Here is an 18,584-nt window from a genome sequence, read left to right as displayed (position 1 = left end):
TATTATTTATATATATATATATATATAGCCCCCCCCTCCCAAAACTTTTGCTTATTTGCATAACAGAGTGAGGGAATGGAAGGAACATGATAAAAACACAGCTTGCTGCTCTGCTACTCTGGCCCCGATCCTGGGTCTGAGGGTCTCTGCTCCACCCCCCTGAGCTCTTTCCCCTCATGATTTTTAATGCACGCTGTCCTCTATCCACAAACTCCAAAGTCTGTGGATTTTGCTAAGATTCTATCAATCCATGGCAGTCTTTAAAAATTTTAAATGTGTATGCCAGAAAATGACTTTCTCTACCAGATACAGGACAGCTTGTGGACAAACCTGGTCTGAGCTCTAGAGATGTGTGGGAGGAAACAATAAAGGCAAGCCCATCTCAAAATGCAGCTCTTGCCTCAGAGAGCTCCCTGGTAGTTAGTAGGTAGGAAACCAAAACTCAGTCACCATGGGACCCGCTCTGCCTGGTATAAACCATATGATCCCTCTGTGTCTCCATCAATGTATTTGACCCATGCTTGAAATTTCAGCATTCAGAATTTTGCCCCCAGCTTTTTAAAGGCGTCACAAGGTCTACAATAATATCTTCACAAACTTAATATGTAAAATGTATTTGTCACAGTGCCTGACACAGCCAACAGATGTTAGCTAAAAAATCAGGGACAGAAAGTACTTTAGAGTAGAACTCTGATTACCACATGCTGATCGATTCTAATGAATGTATTAGTTGTTTAAAGTACAGACAATCACTGCTTTAAAAAATTATTTCCAAGGTTTCCTCTATATTCTGTTAGTAATAGCAAAAGCAAAAAGTCCTTCAGCAGGATGTAATGTAGGGATCATTGGCTAAGAACCAAGAGGCATGGATTCTTGGTCCTGCTCTGCTGCTCACAGGATGGATGCACCTGGAGGAGACCGTTATCCACAAGCCCTGATCCCAGATCCGCCATTCCTGTGGCCCCTGCTTCCCAAGAGCTAAGAAGGGAGCAAATATTGGGGCCTCCATTATCCTGGATGTGAAATGAATCCTAACATCCACCTTCTTCTGCACCTTTCTATATCTCAGCAGAAAAGACTGATTTTAATGCAAGTAAAGGAACAACTCAACAGTCCGCTTTCCTTCCCTGTCAGGTACACACTCAGAGATGTACCCCTCGCTGCATGGTCTGACAAAGACACTGTAACTTCAAAATTCTATCAGGCGTATCTTTTTCGGTTTTTAATCCATATAACCTCATGATGGTCCTTATTTTAACCAGAAAAGATGAGCAACCAGAATATAAGTTTCTGTCTGCCCACTAAACCCTGAATGCTGGAATTTGAAATGTTCTCAAGAATTTTTGAAGTTGTTTGATTTAATAATAACCTCTGAGATATCCATGCACTTACTAGAATGAAAACACATTGTATTATCCAAGGTGGAATCATACATAATTCTTTACTTTGATCATGAGTTTTCTAAGTGGACAGGATCAGAGAAAAATACAAGAGAGCACTGAAAGAAACACTTGGGAAACAAAACTTGAATATTTCACCAGTTATGTATTTATGCTATTTAACAGTAACGTTAGTGGGGATAGGAAGGGTAAAGTGTTACTAACACAAAGCATCTTTGCATCCTAGTCGACCAGGGTAAAAGAGTTTGAGCGATGTTTGCACTTTGAAGTTGCTCTCCCCTCTGGGTGGTCTAATTCACGAAGCTGGGTCACAGCACTGATACTAATTCTCACGTCTTTGTTGCTCCGGCCCTCTGGAAACATAACTTGAAATTATTTTCATTATGGCATATCAATTTTTCAAAAGCTATGGTAGTTAACTTTTGAACTGTTATCCCTTACAGATGAAAAACAAAATGCTTCCGTTTTCTAAAAGCTCTACGTGGATCTTTTTTTTTTTTAATTTTATTGAGTTTATTGGTACATTTTAGGGATACAGTACAGGTACATGATCCCAACAATGAATCTACGTGGATCTTTAAAAATAAATGCAACTTGCTTTTTAACTATGCTCATACCTCCCATCAAAATCATTTAACACCAGAAATCATGTTCTAAAGGAAGAGGCACAACACATATTTCACCCCCCACATAATAACACTGCAAAATGTGGCAACATCTGCATTTTTCTTTACTAATTGCAGTGTTAGTCTGAAGTTAATTGTATGAAACTGATGTGTTTTTTTCTGAGCACAACTTTTATATATCACGTTTAGCTTAATTGGTACTTTGAGTAATAAATTGTTTTTCAGTGAAAGCATATTGTTTGATACTGCTAATGAAATGATTTTACTGTTCAGCTTAACCATTATGAGAAATCTTATTCGTCTTATATTTTTAAATGTTAACTCTCAGCCATAGCACACTAATTAACCTGATATCTACTTTCCTTTTTTTGAATTTTTTGGTATGACAATATATATAAAGGCCCTGAAATAACTAGCAGGAAATACTGTATTCATAGTGCAGCTGCATGTGAACCCTTCAACTACAGATGTTTTTGTGTGCTGCTGTTGCTTACCAAATATTTTTGCACGCAGCACCCTTTTGTGCCAAGTACAGACCCAGACAGTTGGTGTATGTCAGTAAACGGAAGTCACCATTGTAGTGATGATGCCAGTGTGATCTTTAGATCACTTACAGGCCTGCTCAAAGAAAATCATGAGACAAAATGAAATTTAAGTTTATCTGAGCAAAGAGCGATTCCTGAATCTGTAGACAGAAAAGCTGAAAGGTGGTTCTAGACATGGCTGTAGCAGCTAGAGCACAGAGCTTCTGTAGGCTGAACACAGAAGCAGATAGATGGGTTGACGGCTGCCAAATGTTTGCCCGATTTGGGTATGACCCGAAAGGAGGGCGCCTGGCAAAGAATCAGTCAGCTTGTTGGCTGTCTGTGATTGGCTGAAACACAACTCAAAATTCAGCATTCATAAAAGGACACTTCTAAGTTTCTGTTTGCTTCCCTAAGCTTCCATGGGGGTCTCGATACAGAAACCACTGCAATCTGACTGCCTCTTACTTATTTTATCTTTAGCAGACCCTGCAGTGTTAGGTGGAGTGGAAATGTAATAGAACGTCTATGTCTAATACCTTAGATATGAAATTCGTATCATTCAGAATCACCCAGTTCAACACACTTTCATGATGTCTTGTCTATGTGGATGCACTGTGGTTGCTATCTCTTGTATAGCCAGAAGGAGAAAATAATATTAAAAGACCAACAGCTATATCTAGTGCAGACAGTTGGAATGGGCATCACCTAACAAGATCCCACAAACAGTTTTCCCCAATTATATGTAATATTACTCTCAGTATTGTGTTGTATACATAGGTAAAAACTGTAAGATATTCGTGGAAAGAAAAATAAGTGCAGGTTAAAAACATTTCAAAAAGCTTTGTGACAGAAGTGGGTCTTGAACTGAACACTGAAAATATGGTTGAGATTTGGAAAGAGGGGTGAGAGGAGACTTTCCTGGGGGCTCAATAATGTGTGCAAAGACTCAGCGTAAAACCAGTTCTGCAATGTCCAGAGGACAGTGAGACCCCTGAATTATTGAGCTCAAAAGGTCAGTGTTGGAGAGCCCTGGAAATCTCGTCACATATGCAGTCTAAAGTCATCTTAGAGGGCTAGGACTGCCAGGATGAAGGATGTGTAAAATAATAATGAACCGCTGAAGATTCCGGAATGTAAATGCAATCAGTGCTTCACAAAAGGCTGACCTGAGGCTTTGAGATGAGACTGGAAGACAAAGTCTAAGAAATATACCAGCAAAAAGCAAAACAAAACAAAGCAAGGCAATGTGAGCAGCTAACACCGAGCAGGGGCAGCGAGAAAGTCTTCAGAGATTGTCTGCCTTAGCAGGAACCCCCTGAGGCTCTTCCTTTTGGGGCAGGAATTATTTCCAGGGTAAGGATCAATGAGTGAATCTTCTAAGGAAACATGAACGGGTTACCCAGCTGCACATACCGGGCTTTGTACAGATTCTGATGTGATCACAGTGGAATTTCCGAACAATGAAGAGGTACTTTTAGGATGAATGGATAAGACAGAGTGAAATCAGGTGTGCAGGGTGCTGGAAAAATAATTGCAGCAAACCACAAGTGAGCTGACGGGCAGGCAAAGATTGTGATTGTGGGTATTATACAGTGAGATATATGAGCACTCAAAAGAGAAAGATAGAAATGAAATGTGGCTCTGAGATTCCAAACCAAGGCAAAGAGAGCAACCGTGATGCAATGGGACAGAAGTAAAAAGAGATGGAAAAGGAAATGGTACATGAAGAAAAGAAGTTTCTTTTCTCAGCCTTACTGTAGTGGTTGGCCGGAGAGTATTCACAGCATATGGCCTGTAACCACTGTATTTTGAACAACTTGGAACAAAGCTAAATCTCATGGAGTTTGGAATGCAGTTTTTCACCCATTTGGCTTGTAGCTCATGGCAGACTGGTTTATTTAAGAGATTTTAGTAATTGAGGCACTATCTAATGTTTAAATGCTGGTAGAAATACTCTGAAATTCTGGCAGATACAACATCTTGGTTTTTCAATGGATAATCAATGTTTTCAGTGAAGATCAGTATTTCAGTATACAAGTAGATTACATCTAGGTAGTGTCTGATGACACAGTGAGCAGTTAGATATTATCTTCCAATGAAGTAATGTCACCTAAGATAAAGTGAGTCGTAAAGATTGTTGGTCATAATGAGTTAAAAAGCAATGCTTAATTGAAAACATCAAATGAGAAGTTTAATAATAAAAACTAACATTCGCTATGTGCCAGGGATGTTAAGTGCATGATGTGCATTATTGAATTAGCAAACATTTCTATCAAATATGTACTTTTCTGAAGAAACTGTGGCCAGAGAGACTATTACATAAACTGCCTGAGACTGTGCTGTGTCAGTTCGGGATAGAGCCCTGTTCAGACCGGCTGAAAGTGATTCTGAAATTCTTACTCTTAGCTGCCCGTCTCTTCTGGCTTCAGTGATCAAACAAGGTGATTTTGAATTTTGCTAAATCTTTTAGCACTCCATCCACAAAAGATATGATTGCTTTCATGTGGTGAAAAGAACAGTATCTCATTTATAAAACATGCCCTTGGATGTTTAGCGATCTGTGTTCTTACATTTCTGGTAATGGGTGTTTTTACATGCTGGACTAGGCTCAGGGCAGTAGGAACTTAAAGCCTAGAAGCTGTTTATAAACATGTGACAAGCCTTTTGTTGCCCGTTTGTAATGACCTAAGTCCCTATGTACACCCTAAACTTAGGTTGAGAATGTGTGGAAAATTATATTGCAACTGTTTTAGGAAAAATCTGGGTATTCTATATATTTCTAATATGTAATATATTTCACGCCCACCCACCCACACATACATATATATATTTCAAATGTTGTTAACAACAAAGTATGCCTTAAAAAAATCTCCGTCCGCTGAATAAATTTTAGAAATAAATAGATGGCATCTGTATTTATATATGAATAAGTCTTTGTAAACATCCATTTCTAACTAAACTGCTGTTTCTGTAGTAGACACAATGCATGCTGAATAACTTTAGTCATTGCCTTCAACTGTGAGACTCATGGAAACTGTGTGCTTGTCCTTCCGCAGCTGAATTTTTATTTCTCTTGTGGGGCGTTTACCTCTGCTACGCAGTGCGGACCGTGCCGTCGGCGTTTCACGAGCCCCGCTACATGGCCGTTGCGGTTCACAACGAGCTCATTATCTCTGCTGTTTTCCACACTATCAGGTACGCGGTCTGTTGAGTCAGGAAACAGCGGCTTTGTTTTGTGATACGATGCCGTTTAAATTAATTCGGAAAATTGGGTAAGATACTTAACCGGAAAGGCTTAGGAAGGGTAGTGTTTTGTAAATTGACTCATTTTTTATCGACGTGGCAAATGACTCGTTTTTTTTTAATTTTGCTGTTCTTAGTTCCTTCTGATGTGCTGGGTTTTTGTCCTTATTTTAAGGGTTGCCTCACTGTTCTTTCTGTGTTATATTAAACCACTTATGGGATACCATGGGATACTATTTTATGGGACACAATTTGATATAAAGATATAAAACAATATATACATAAAAGCAGAAATAGATTGCAAATCGATTTTTATTCATGCTTACTCCACTGAGTTATACTTTCAAAAATTTAATACAGACAGTGTGTGGATTATGCTGAATTCAAAGCAAGAAACAATCTGCTTCATTCCAATGACTGGATTATTTTCTGTGTTGGGGCTCTGTGATCACATTTTTCACCATGAACCTATGATGTAAGAAGGGACAGCCTCGTGCTGTGACAGTCCCCTGTCTCTCTGGGAGATGAGTGTGGAGGAAGAGAGTGGGCAGAAATAAACTGTGCATGTGTGTGTGTGCGTGTGTGTGTGTGTAAATTATAATATTACATGTTATATATGTATTTACTTTCATTCTTACCAAATTGTCAGGTTACACACACACACACGCACACACACACACACACACACACATCAAAGCATTAAGTCTAAATGTATAAATAAGTAGAAGGCCTTTATCCCAGTCTGTTCTAATCTTGTTTTTAGTGCTAAGCATAATGCAAACATTTGGGAAAGTGCAGGGTTTTAAACTGTGTTATTTTTAGCCTCAATTTTCAAATATTTCTATGTTCCCAGCTTCTAGACCTAGTTTTAAGAGCTGAAATAGTCTCTTATTTTTTTCAAGAGTAGCTTTAGGACTACTGCAGAATTCAGTTTTTCTCAAGATATTTCTCTTCAGAACTACAATTTTCTGAAAACCTGGCAGTAATTTAATGCTAATTAACTTAAAGTTAATTAATGTCAGTATATCTCAAAGGTATTTTTGGTAGACTCATTATTTTACCTAAAAATATATGCAACCATTCTTCTTTCTAGACATTCCCTGCTAGTTGTAAGTTCACACATATTGACATTTTGGAATAGGAATTCCCAGTACCCAAAAATGCTTCCCGACTACAAATCCATCTCCACTGATGTAGCTGTTGCTCCAGTGCCTGCAGTGACCCCTATCGTACGGGGGTGGTATCACTTTCCCAGGGTGCGAGTATATATACAGAGATTCCTCATTAAACGACACACACGTTTAAGGACTGTTCGGACTTAGTGATCTGCCACTCACACTGACGACCTGTCTTTTCTTCGTGTATTTCTGTACGTCTTGTTTATAGAGGGTCAGTGCCTTTGGTCTCCCTTGCACCTGCTGATTGACCAAAAGCTACTCCAAAACTACTAGAGTAAACCGCGGTGCTGAATTCCTCTTCACCAATTTGGAACGCAGCTATATAAACTCCTAAGATAAAATTTTAAATATTGCATTTTAAATTATTCAAGACAATTTGACAATTTGAAACTTTAAATTTTTTATTTTAAAACACACACCTTACAAACCCTTTGTGTATGATTTTGTCCATTGCATTATTTACCATCTAAACTTTGGGGATCATCACGCTTATGTCTTCATTCTAATTAATGGTTTTAAATAAAGAATATTAGAATTAAAATTTATTTGGATGTGACTTGTAACCCCACTTTGCCCTCAAACCACTACCTGTGTAACCTGCTTTTCATTTTAGTTCATGTGTCTTCTTCACTCTGTGCTTTTCAGAGCCGCTTTCCTACAGATCACTAACCCTGGGCAACCTCTGCACATTCTGTGTGTATTTGCTGTCTTTTTCTACGACCGTAGCACTCCTATCTTATGAATCCAAGGTTGTTTAAACCATTATTCTCCTGTGATGAGAAGATATGCCATAGAAACAGCAATTTTGTTTCTTTTGTAAAACCCACTGAGGAAACGCAATTCCAAATATTCTGATCTTTTCAGTAGAAACCCTTGATCTCAGACTGCTAACTTGGCTGATTCTCGTTTCAGGTTTGTTCTCGCCTCAAGACTTCAGTCTGACTGGATGCTCATGCTCTATTTTGCACATACTCACTTGACTGTAACAGTCACCGCCGGGCTGCTTTTGATTCCAAAGGTATTCTTCCAACTTTCTATTTTTATTACAAGACGGTTATTTTAAAAGAGCTTGAAATTGTTTCTCCTTTTAAAAACTCTGGCAAGATAGCCAAAGAAAGTGTGGAAATTTGCTTGACACTGTAAGAAAATGTTTAAAACTCCTCCTTGGGGAAATTGGTGGGTTTTTAAAAATGTTATATATTATTAATTATTTTTAAATAATATTAAATGCTTTACTTTATAATAAAACCCATCATCTGTTTTGGTCCTTTTCCACATATTTTGATATCTATGCAGGTTTCTCTTATGGCTTCAGAATGGCTTCCATTATCATTATAAAATCACAGTCATTTAAAAAGAAACCTCTCCTGTTCTGTGAGTCCTCTTGTTTAGATTCATAGCCCAAGAAGTCTCGTGTTTAAAACTTTCGGAGTAGATTTGTATAAATAGAAATGAATGATCATAATATTAGGTACAGAAGAATATCAGCACTGATAGTTTCTGACAGAGACTTGTCTAGGCAGCTTAATGAAGTGGAGAAAAGTGGACTGACTCCAAAAACAGAGACCATGCTGAAGGACACTTTCCCTTCACCTCACTGAGCACTGTAAGAGCCAAGAGCTGGTCTCTGAGTTTCAGTTTCCCTGTCTAAGACATAACAGCAGTAAAGATGCATGGAATAAAAGTTAATACTATTAGGATTTGAGGACAGACAGTGGAATTGCAGCGTTTCATATGGAGAGAACACAATATTAGAACATTATGTGTCTAATTAGTGCTACATGTTATCAAGTTGACACTGCTGAACCAAGAGCTGTGATTTGCTTGCTTTTACTCCAGGCTTCACCTCAACTCTCACAGGTAACCAAAAGGTTGAGGTTCAGTCCAATTGAAAAGAACATTTTTTTTTTTTTTTTTTACCAGGGATCGAACTTGGGACCTTGCACTTGCAAGTCAGGCAACAGTAAAAGGACACATATTTATAAATGAACAAAATTCCTACTTTATTCCTTAATTGAATTATATTAACTATTCAGAGTTTTCATAACTTAGCACGTTACTATAATTTATCTTAAGCATTTAAATCCTTTGTACAATATGATTTATTAGATAAATAGATGGATACTCAAAGCCTTCATTCAGTAAGTTTTATTGAGTTCCAAAGAGATTTAAAACATATGCTCATACAGAAACTATGTACATGAATGCAGATAGTAACATTATTCATAATAAGCAGAAATAGAAACAACACAAGGTCCATTCACTTAGAAATTCTGAATTAAATATTGCATAATGTCATATAATGGGACATTATTTGTCAATATAAAGGAACAAAATACCGATACATATAATTGGACAAACCTTGAAAACATTATGCCAAGTAAAAGAGCCAGAAATAAAAGGCCACATAATATATGATTCCAGTTTTATGAAGCTCCTAATAGAAGCAAATCTATGGAGACAAGTAGATTGGTCGTTGCCATGGCAGCAAGAAGGAATTAAAATGATAGTTAATGAGTTGAAGATCTCTTTCAGATGGTGAAAATATTCTGGAAGTAATAGTGGTCTTGGTCATACAACCTTGTGAAAATACTAAAAATACTGAATTGTCCTGAATTATATCTCAGTAAAAATCAATTAAAATATTGAAGGGCTTAGCTCGCCACTATTGTCTTTCTTTAGCATATGAGAAATGACCAGATAAAAATTTGTGCTCTTATAGCACGTAAGTTCAGAAGACAGGATAGGGCAACAGCCTTAACAAAAATAAAATAGCAGAAAGTAAACAATATCTAGTAAATAACGTGTTGGTTGATTTGGTTGTTGGTTCTAGGGATCAAACCTGTGCTCTTAAGCATATATTATACCACTAGCTACATCCTGAGCCGTAGACCCTTATTTCGTTAACTCATGGTTGGCGCTACGATCTTTCTCAAGAAAAACAACTGCATTATTAAAAGTAACCTCCAGATGGTTTAATTCATAGCACAGGGAATTTTTCACTCTATCGCACTCATCATTTACAGACGTTAGTCATGGTACCAGCAGGTGTCACTAAAGTAGATGGCAGAGGGAAGGAAAGATTTGCAGATTGTGTGGTTTTGAGATCAATCACAAAACATACATTATTACTTATATAGGAATTTTTTATTTCACATACTATACCCCGTACATATTCACCTGGCAAGCTCAGTTCTATAAGAGAAGCTGACAGGAAGACATTTTGTATCATCGAAGAATTGCTCTAATTATTTTTAAAGGAGCTAATGATAAGCTGGGAGAAGAGAATCCATGTTCTGCCAGCTATTGCCTCAATTTTCAGAGAATGGGTCCTTGGTTTGCTTCTTATTTAAAATGTGAGGAAATTATTATGATTCTCCTTGCTTTCCTTCACTTACCAATTCACTTTCTGATTTCTCCACTTAGAGAAGAAGAGCACACAGAACAAACAAAACAAAATGATTCAAAAGACCACAAGAAAATGATTTTTTAGAAATGTGTTGAAAGAGGCAGAACTTGAGAGTAAGGAAGAGCTTGAGGAAAAATCTGTAATTTCAGAGATTCTTTCTATCCTTGCATAGATACCATCCAGTCCAGAGCTCATTAGGCAGAGAAGACCTCTGTGCTCCAGAGTGGCCCAGTGTCTTGTTCCAAATCTCGTGATGACAGGCTTGAGGCTGGAATCAGATAATCTGTCCACTGAGTTTTGCAACTAACGTTTTCAGAGCTATGTGTACTAGATCCAAGCGCACATTCCTGTCAGGAGGCTATGTGTGCCCACAAAGGAAGTACATCTTCAGCCAGTGAAGGAAACTGACAGACACAAGACAGACCCACTGCTAAGAAAAAAAAAAGTCCCCTCCAGATGCCCCCAGATCTAAAGTGCTCTTCTTAAAGAGCATTTCTTTAGATTTTTCTATGTACTTTTATTTTCAAAACACAAATACATCATGGAAGAAAAGAACAGGAAAGAAACAAGGGTGAAATGTGCAGTAAAAGAGGGGAAAGTGCGAATATCGCCTCACTGAGGAGCTCTGGTGTGCAACACAGGAACAAAACACGAGTGAAGGGCAATCAGCGGAAGATGTCCAGGGGGTGAACCCATCGGGCCAAAGAAACTGTTAATGTTGGCATCCTTAGAGAATTACTGTGCCGTATGTGCCGGTGACATCATGCCTGCCGCTCATAGTACATATCTCTTGCAGTTTTCACATTCAAGCAATAATCCGCGAGATGATATTGCTACAGAGGCTTACGAAGACGAGCTAGACATGGGCCGGTCTGGGTCCTACCTGAACAGCAGTATCAACTCAGCCTGGAGTGAGCACAGTCTGGATCCAGAGGACATTCGGGTAACACCTATGTCTGCTTTTCTGTCTCAGATGAGGCCCGCGTAGGTACTGGTACAGGCGTGTGGGTGTGTGTGTGTGTGTGTGTGTGTGTGTGTGTGTGTGTGTGAAAGGACTCATGTTTTGTGAATTTGTATATTGGAACAAGAATGTATGTTTGTGTGTGAAGTGAAGATACTGACACTGACTTAATCCAGTGCTAAAATGTACAATGATGATACCAATTAAACTGCTGAAGCTATATCGACTCTTACAGTAACTCGGCCCAACCTGAATCTGGGTGGATGGAGTAGCAGTCATAATGATGATACAAGTTTGTAATACGAGTTTATGACATTCTGCTGATAGGATATTCCCATGCACACAGAAGCTGGATCATTTAAAATAATCTGTAACAACATACGAGCAAATAAAGGAAAGAGATGCTTTGTGTAGTCTGTGAACTGTTGTCCTCTAAGCCTCACCCACCACCAGGCATAACTTTATCAATGATTACAGGATACTTCTGACATGGCGCAGGGCTGTGCTTAATCCGCAGGTCCTTGTCCTCTTTTTTTTTCAGTATCCTCTGTTTATTTGATGGTTCTGGCTCAGCCTGGTCCACACAGGTTGAAGGCTCAGCGTCCTTGCCCCATGAAGCAAGGGTGGAATGCATGGGTTCGTGTCTAATTAGGAAGTACGTGTGAGGAGAACATTGATGGAGGTGGATGTTAAGAAAAGCTGAAGAGGGTTTGCCCCAAAGAGCTTACGCTTAGTAGATTCAAATGCTACTCGATAATATTATCTGGCTGAACCCTCAGTTACACACTTTTTTGAATTTGCTTTTGTTCTGGCAGGATGAGCTGAAGAAACTCTATGCCCAGTTAGAAATATACAAAAGGAAGAAGATGATCACGAACAATCCCCACCTCCAGAAAAAGCGCTGCTCCAAGAAGGGCTTGGGCCGCTCCATCATGAGGCGCATTACTGAGATCCCAGAGACCGTCAGCAGGCAGTGCTCCAAAGAGGACAAGGACCTTGCAGACCACAGCACGGCCAAAAGCACAGTGCTCGGCAGGAAGAACCCTCCAGAGCCTTCGGGCCACACTGGGAGGCCTAAGGAAGAATCCCTGAAAAGCAGAGTCTTCTCACTCAAGAAGTCCCACAGTACTTACGACCATGTGAGAGACCAAATGGAAGAGTCCGGTAGCCTCCCAACAGAAAGCCAAGAGGAGGAGGCCACTGAAAATTCCACACTGGAATCGCTGTCCAGTAAAAAACTGATGCAAAAGCTTAAAGAGGACAATGAGGCTGAGTCTACGGAGTCAGTGCCTTTAGTGTGTAAGTCGGCAAGCGCTCACAACCTCAGCTCCGAGAAGAAGCCTGCGCACCCACGAACGTCCATGTTGCAAAAGTCTCTCAGTGTCATAGCAAGTGCCAAGGAGAAGACTCTCGGATTAGCTGGGAAAACCCAGACCTCCAGTGCAGAAGAACGTGCTAAACCCCAGAAACCTTTGCCAAAAGCTAAAGAGACTCACAGAAAACACCCAAATTCAGACAACACGGAGACAAAAGATTCTGCACCCCAAAACTCCAATCACATGGAGGAGCCAAGGAAGCCTCAGAAATCTGGGATCATGAAACAACAAAGGGTCAACCCCGTCACTGCCAACTCTGAGCTGAGCCCAGTTACCACCCAGGTGAAGGACAGCTTCGACATTGGGGAAGTGTGCCCTTGGGAGGTTTACGGCCTGGCGCCTGGTCCTGTGCCTTCAGAATCAAAATCTCAAAAACACGTGTCTATTGCAGCTTCTGAAATGGAGAAAAACCCGACTTTTTCCTTAAAGGAGAAATCTCAGCCCAAGCCTAAGGCAGCTGAAGAATGCCAACCGTCCACTCAGAAGAGCGCAGAGAAGGCTGAAGTCTGTCCTTGGGGAGACCAAGACCAGCCCCTCTTTGAAGATGAGAAGCGTTCAGTTCCCCGGACCCCAGTTCTGCTGGGGAGAGCCCAGGATGAGCGTGGAGGTCCACCGTATGCAGCTAATGTGAGCACTGGGCAACACGAAGAACTATCACCCAAAATCATAGCATCAAAAGTAGAGAATGAAAACCTCAGCCGAATGGGAGGCCAGGAAGCAAAGACATCACCTACCGCAGAGAACGTTCCTGGATCCTACAACTCAAGTAATAATTTCTGGCAACCTTTAACATCACGAGCTGAGGTGTGTCCTTGGGAGTTTGAGACCTCAGAGCAACCGAATGCTGACAGAAGCGTAGCTTTACCTGCCTCTTTTGCTCTAAATGCAGAAAAGGTAGCAGGGCCTCGGAAATAAGAGCTCTGGGACACTTTTAAAGAACAGTATCCCCAGGAAGAAAAGAAAGGAGTCCTAAATTAAAATTACAACAGGAAATCTAAGAATCAAACAGTTCCCAAGGTCTTTTGTCATTCGAGTGATGGGTGGCAGGTTGAAGGAAGTCATGGGCCTAAGAAGGCCAGAGGGCCTGTGAGGGCCATCACGGTGCAGAAGTCAGACTTTGGCCAAGAAAAGTCAGGCCCCTGGCAGCACAAGCAAAACCTTCATATTCCACATGTTCAGTGGGAGTCACCCTCAGCGTTTGCCCCCATCAGTCTTTATCCGCTGGACTTTGAATATCCAAAGAAACACAAGCCAGGAGACACAGAAGACATGACTTTTTGCAAAGAAGAAAAAGGGACAGGTATACATTACAAAGTTCCAAGTAGCTGACTGAAAAGAACTTACCTTGCCTATTTAACCTTGATAGCACTGCTAACTTAATGCATCCCAAAAATATCTTTTATATTGATGATTGCCCTCATTTTCTTATATGTTTTAGTATATTGTTGTGTCTCATACCCAAGCATTCCAGATTGTATAATTTTTGCAAATAACTTTGATATCATGTGACACAACTCATTTATGCAAACTGTAGCTACTCAATTGTTTTTGCAACTTACAGGAAACCTGCTATCTATCAACTTTAGTTGATTCTTGAAGTACAGTAAGCTTTCTCTGGCTTAGGAAGCCATCACTGTTATGATAAAAACTCTTAGTTTGGGCTGTGGTTTATATATTGTGAATTTGGATTTGACTCTTATTATCTCACATCAGAGTTTGTTGACTGTCTTAATCAGGGTTTTTTATACAAGTTCAGTTTCTTGTTTTGCACTTCTTGTTAGGACTCAGAGGCTAGATTACTTCTGGAGATCAAGTGGCCCCACTTAGTCAACAGGTTAAGGACAACTTACCCACTGTTTGTTCAAAGTAAAAGATAGATCATTCCAACTGTCCCTTTTAACTCTTTCAGTATTTTATACTTAGCAGCATTTCCTAAGGAGGAAGCTAAGTGTGAGAAAAATAAACTGTACATTATTATTACCACTGGAAGGGAAAGGCTCTAGGAATGACATGAGAATTATAGCACTTTTACAGATTCAGGAAGTTTGCCTTTCAAACTGAAGACAGAGAGGTAGCTCCTAATAGCACTTTCAAGGGACTATTTTTTTAAAAGAGAAAAAAATAATGATAGCATCAAGATCATTGTATGGATATATTTTTATTATGCATACTGAAAATATGATATTTTAAATTACCTTAAACTATTTATCCTCATAAACTTTTATTCATTGCTAGAGGTAGAATTTGCTGGGCTCAAATCCCAAAGAGGTTTTATAACCTGAAAGCCTATAAGATGGCCTGGGTTCTTTATTCTCCCAAGCACTGAAAAAGTTACACATCTTGCAAAATGCTATTGCAAGCCACCCTGTTCAAAATGTAAAGGGTAAGGTTTATTTGCAAAGCAAAACAGCCCTCGAAGCATATCTTATAAAATCTATTGTATTCCACGCGGAACTCCAGGCATGAAAATCCTAAGCTGCTGACTTAACCCTACTGATGCAATCATGCAATGAGATTTCTAACCTCAGTCTCATTTTATTTAAAGACGAATTTCATAAAAATATAAAGCCCAGACTCCCTCTTTCTCTCACTCTAAACACTGCAGTATCAACTGCCTATTTTTCCAGGACATTTTCAGCCTAAATAACTGTTTTTTGTTTCATGAGCAGCAAGAACAAATTAGGAGGGAAAAAGATGGTCAAAAGGAGTCAGAATGTGGATTCAAGGCTGTTCGGAGAGAATGTTGTTCTCAGTCAAAGGTGAAAACAGAATTCTGTATATCCCTCACCAAATCGTTTCTCAGTGATTTTTCTTCAGGAGTAAGTGAACACTTTGCCATTTTGCAAAGCTGTGCATAAATCTTCCTCACCCATTTGCTTGCCCTGTGCATTACTCAGGTTGGTGGGGTAGGTTCGAAAAGCTATAGGAATTCGATTTACAAATGTTGCCTTCATTTATTTCTGTCATCCTTTGCTTTTCAGTCGAGGCCTATCCACTTGGTGACCTTACAATACTGCTTTAGGTATATTTGTGAATTCGGTTTAGAGTTTCTAGACCCACATACTTGTTTCACTCATGCCCGAGACCTGTTAGCACTTGATTCACTTTTGAGAATTAAGCAGTGAAGCATCCGTGAGTTTTATTGCACGTCAGGATGATCCCCAGGGATGTGATGTAAAGAAGACTTGCCAAATGATACCTTAGTGACATTCTACAATCCATAGATTATCCTCCACCAGCATAAATCAGTGAGAATGGCTAGGGTCCTTCCTACAGTGTCACCACCGTTACCTATCACCAAGAGAAGCCAGAATGTACAATTCTGGAGCTCATTATCCCAAACTGATCCCTAGACAGTAACGACACACGATGAAGGTCTCGCAAACATTTGCTAGGTTGTCCTTCTCAGTGCATGTGCAGGCTGCATCCTGTCCTTGTTTTCGAGCCAGGGTTTATAAATAGGTAGATTTCTATCAAACTTAATATAACTGTATATTTTATGCAGGAATTAAATGCTCTATGATACGAATCATAACTCGACCTGTTGTAAACTTCGGTGGCAATATGGATTTGAAACCCGACAGTTCTCTTGTATTTGCTTCCTAGGTTTCTGCATGCAAGTGATGACAGGTAGGACTGAATAAACACTGCCTTTTGACTTCTAGCATTTAGCAATCGAGAGTTGTAGAGTCAACAGAGCTGTAAGTCTCTTCACCGAGTCTGTGGTTCTTCTGAAACTATTATCTGAAACCTACAGCATCCCACCACGAAATATTTGGTAAATTTATGTTGTGACGTGTTGCAGCATGTAAATAATTATAACTTCTCTGCAATAAAACATATTTATAGGAAAGTGATTTGTTGTGATGTGTGCTCATCCGTCATCAGAAAATGGGTTATTTTATTCAATCCACTTTAGGAGTCTCAAATCTTTAGCTTTGTTATCCTGTGCAAATACCCCTTCACTTACTCATCTTCAGGAATAGGTGGTGAGCCAGATGTGGTCCCAAACACACAGATAACCATCTGTTTCCAGTAAGACCTACTAGGACTGCTTTTGATGTAAGAAAGCTCTGCCTAAAGGCAATAAATTCTGCTACCTGTTTCATTGGTTTCCTCAAGGCACATACCAGGCCATCAGCTGAGCAGTGATGATACAAAGATGAAAAAAGACTTGGAGAACACCGAGGCCCCTGAGTGATAACACTCAGATGAATGCAGCTGAGTCAAGGAAGGTTTTAATAGGGTTCAAGTTCACTGGGCTTCAATTCTACAAAGACCTTAGGAATGGAGGGAGAGTATGGGGCCGAAGGTGAATGGTGCCCAGCTCTTTGTGAATGCTTCAGTGAGCTATGGCTTTATCCCATCACATTGGGAGATACCAAAAATCTGTAAGCAGGGGCATAATCAGGTCTTGTTAGAAGGATCGTTTGAGCAATATCCCAGGAATCAATGAAAGTGAAAGAGACTAGAAACGGAAGCCAGGTAGAACATCAGTGTGAGTGTCACATGACGAGGATGAGGGCCTGAGGAGGAGACTGCTGCTAACAAATCAGAATCCCATCGCTTTGTTACACTCACATGAAGAGAGAAGCATCAGAGTAATTACATTTTGGCCAATTTCAAGACCTTTAAAAGCCCTCTCTGAAGACTGGTAGATTTTGTACCATCCTCTCATAAGAAATACGTAGAGAAGGACCCCATGTTCGTGCTATGGGAAACCTTGAAGCTGAACAGGGCTGGAAAAGGAAAGGAAGACTAGAGGGCTCATTGCAGTGTGGGCCTGCACATTTCATTTTCTGCCTGGAAGCGACAGTTCTTGGAGTTAGGAGGAAGGAGGAGGGAGCTGCACCCTAATCGAGTCCCTGTACCCGCTTTCCTTAAACGAGGAGAGCCGATGCCCGTTCCATCTGTTCGCACCATTGTGCACCCCACACTGTGGACGCCCTATGAATAGAACTCATGAAATCCGTGCCTCGAGCTTGGTGGATGCCCCTAATGTGCTGACACAAAAAGTATTTGGAGATGAACAGGCATGAAAGGCAAGTCCACTGTGCATTCTCCTTTGATAAGGAAGATAGTCTTTTAGTTATTGGTGAAATTGCTTAGTTGATGGCTGTATTATTTTTTCATTTATACTCATAGTGTTAGACATAATTATTTCATTCTAAATTTATGATCTTTCTTTTTAAATTGGCTAAAGGAAATATGCCTCTCGGAAATGTAGTTTATCACACAAAAATCAATAATGCAAACCTGTTGTTCTGAAACACTGCAAGTTAGTTAAGGTTTTCTTTATTTCAGCAAACTCCATTCTTTCCCCCTGAATAGTTACGAAGACAGAGATGTCTTTCTAATTTTGGCTATTTTCTCCTCAAACATTTGTTTCTAGGAAAGCACAAGACCCATATTCGAGCCATTGTATATCTAATTCAGTGTTAACTGGTTAGGAGGCGGATAATGAGCTGCATGAATCAGTTCATAATTTCCCTCTCTTTTCCTGTGATGTGAAAGTGGTATATTGCCAGAAACAGAAGTATCTGATCAAATGAAAATGGAAAATGAGAGATAAATAGGAAACTGTCAGTGCTGCCCAGTAATCACAATCTTAGAAAGAAAAATAAATTATGTACAAATAAAAGATTTATGACAGTTCTCAAAGAACATTCTCCAGTTTCAATCAACCAGCAATAGAAAAGGGAAAAATATCCTCTTTTGTATGCACACTAGAAATATTCTTCATTTGTCCCCAGACAGAGCTGGGGATTTTACCCTCCCATGCCTCTTGTGTTTGCTTGTAGTCCCTCTGGAACTCCTTCCTTCTTGCTTCTCGGTTCTAGAGTGATCATGTAGTTTATTGTAGG

At 39.8% G+C, this 18,584-nt stretch overlaps 1 protein-coding gene across 1 annotated transcript in view; it reads left to right on the top strand.

Moving 5' to 3' along the window:
* The window catches only part of Gpr158 (G protein-coupled receptor 158), a gene marked incomplete at its 5' end in the record, with an annotated part of 394,159 nt that extends 378,970 nt beyond the window's left edge, over positions 1 to 15,189 (top strand). The window contains 4 exons of the mRNA XM_033759660.1: positions 5,610 to 5,748; positions 7,887 to 7,992; positions 11,180 to 11,326; positions 12,160 to 15,189. Coding sequence (XP_033615551.1) covers positions 5,610 to 5,748; positions 7,887 to 7,992; positions 11,180 to 11,326; positions 12,160 to 13,635 — 1,868 coding nt within the window. The remainder of the gene's footprint in view (positions 1 to 5,609; positions 5,749 to 7,886; positions 7,993 to 11,179; positions 11,327 to 12,159) is intronic.
* Positions 15,190 to 18,584: the final 3,395 nt, after the last annotated feature.

The sequence above is a fragment of the Fukomys damarensis genome, unplaced genomic scaffold (genome assembly GCF_012274545.1).
Source record: "Fukomys damarensis isolate Sample0158 unplaced genomic scaffold, DMR_v1.0_HiC HiC_scaffold_37, whole genome shotgun sequence".
In the NCBI taxonomy this organism is placed as follows: domain Eukaryota; kingdom Metazoa; phylum Chordata; class Mammalia; order Rodentia; family Bathyergidae; genus Fukomys; species Fukomys damarensis.
This window is presented reverse-complemented; position numbering and strand designations above follow the sequence as displayed.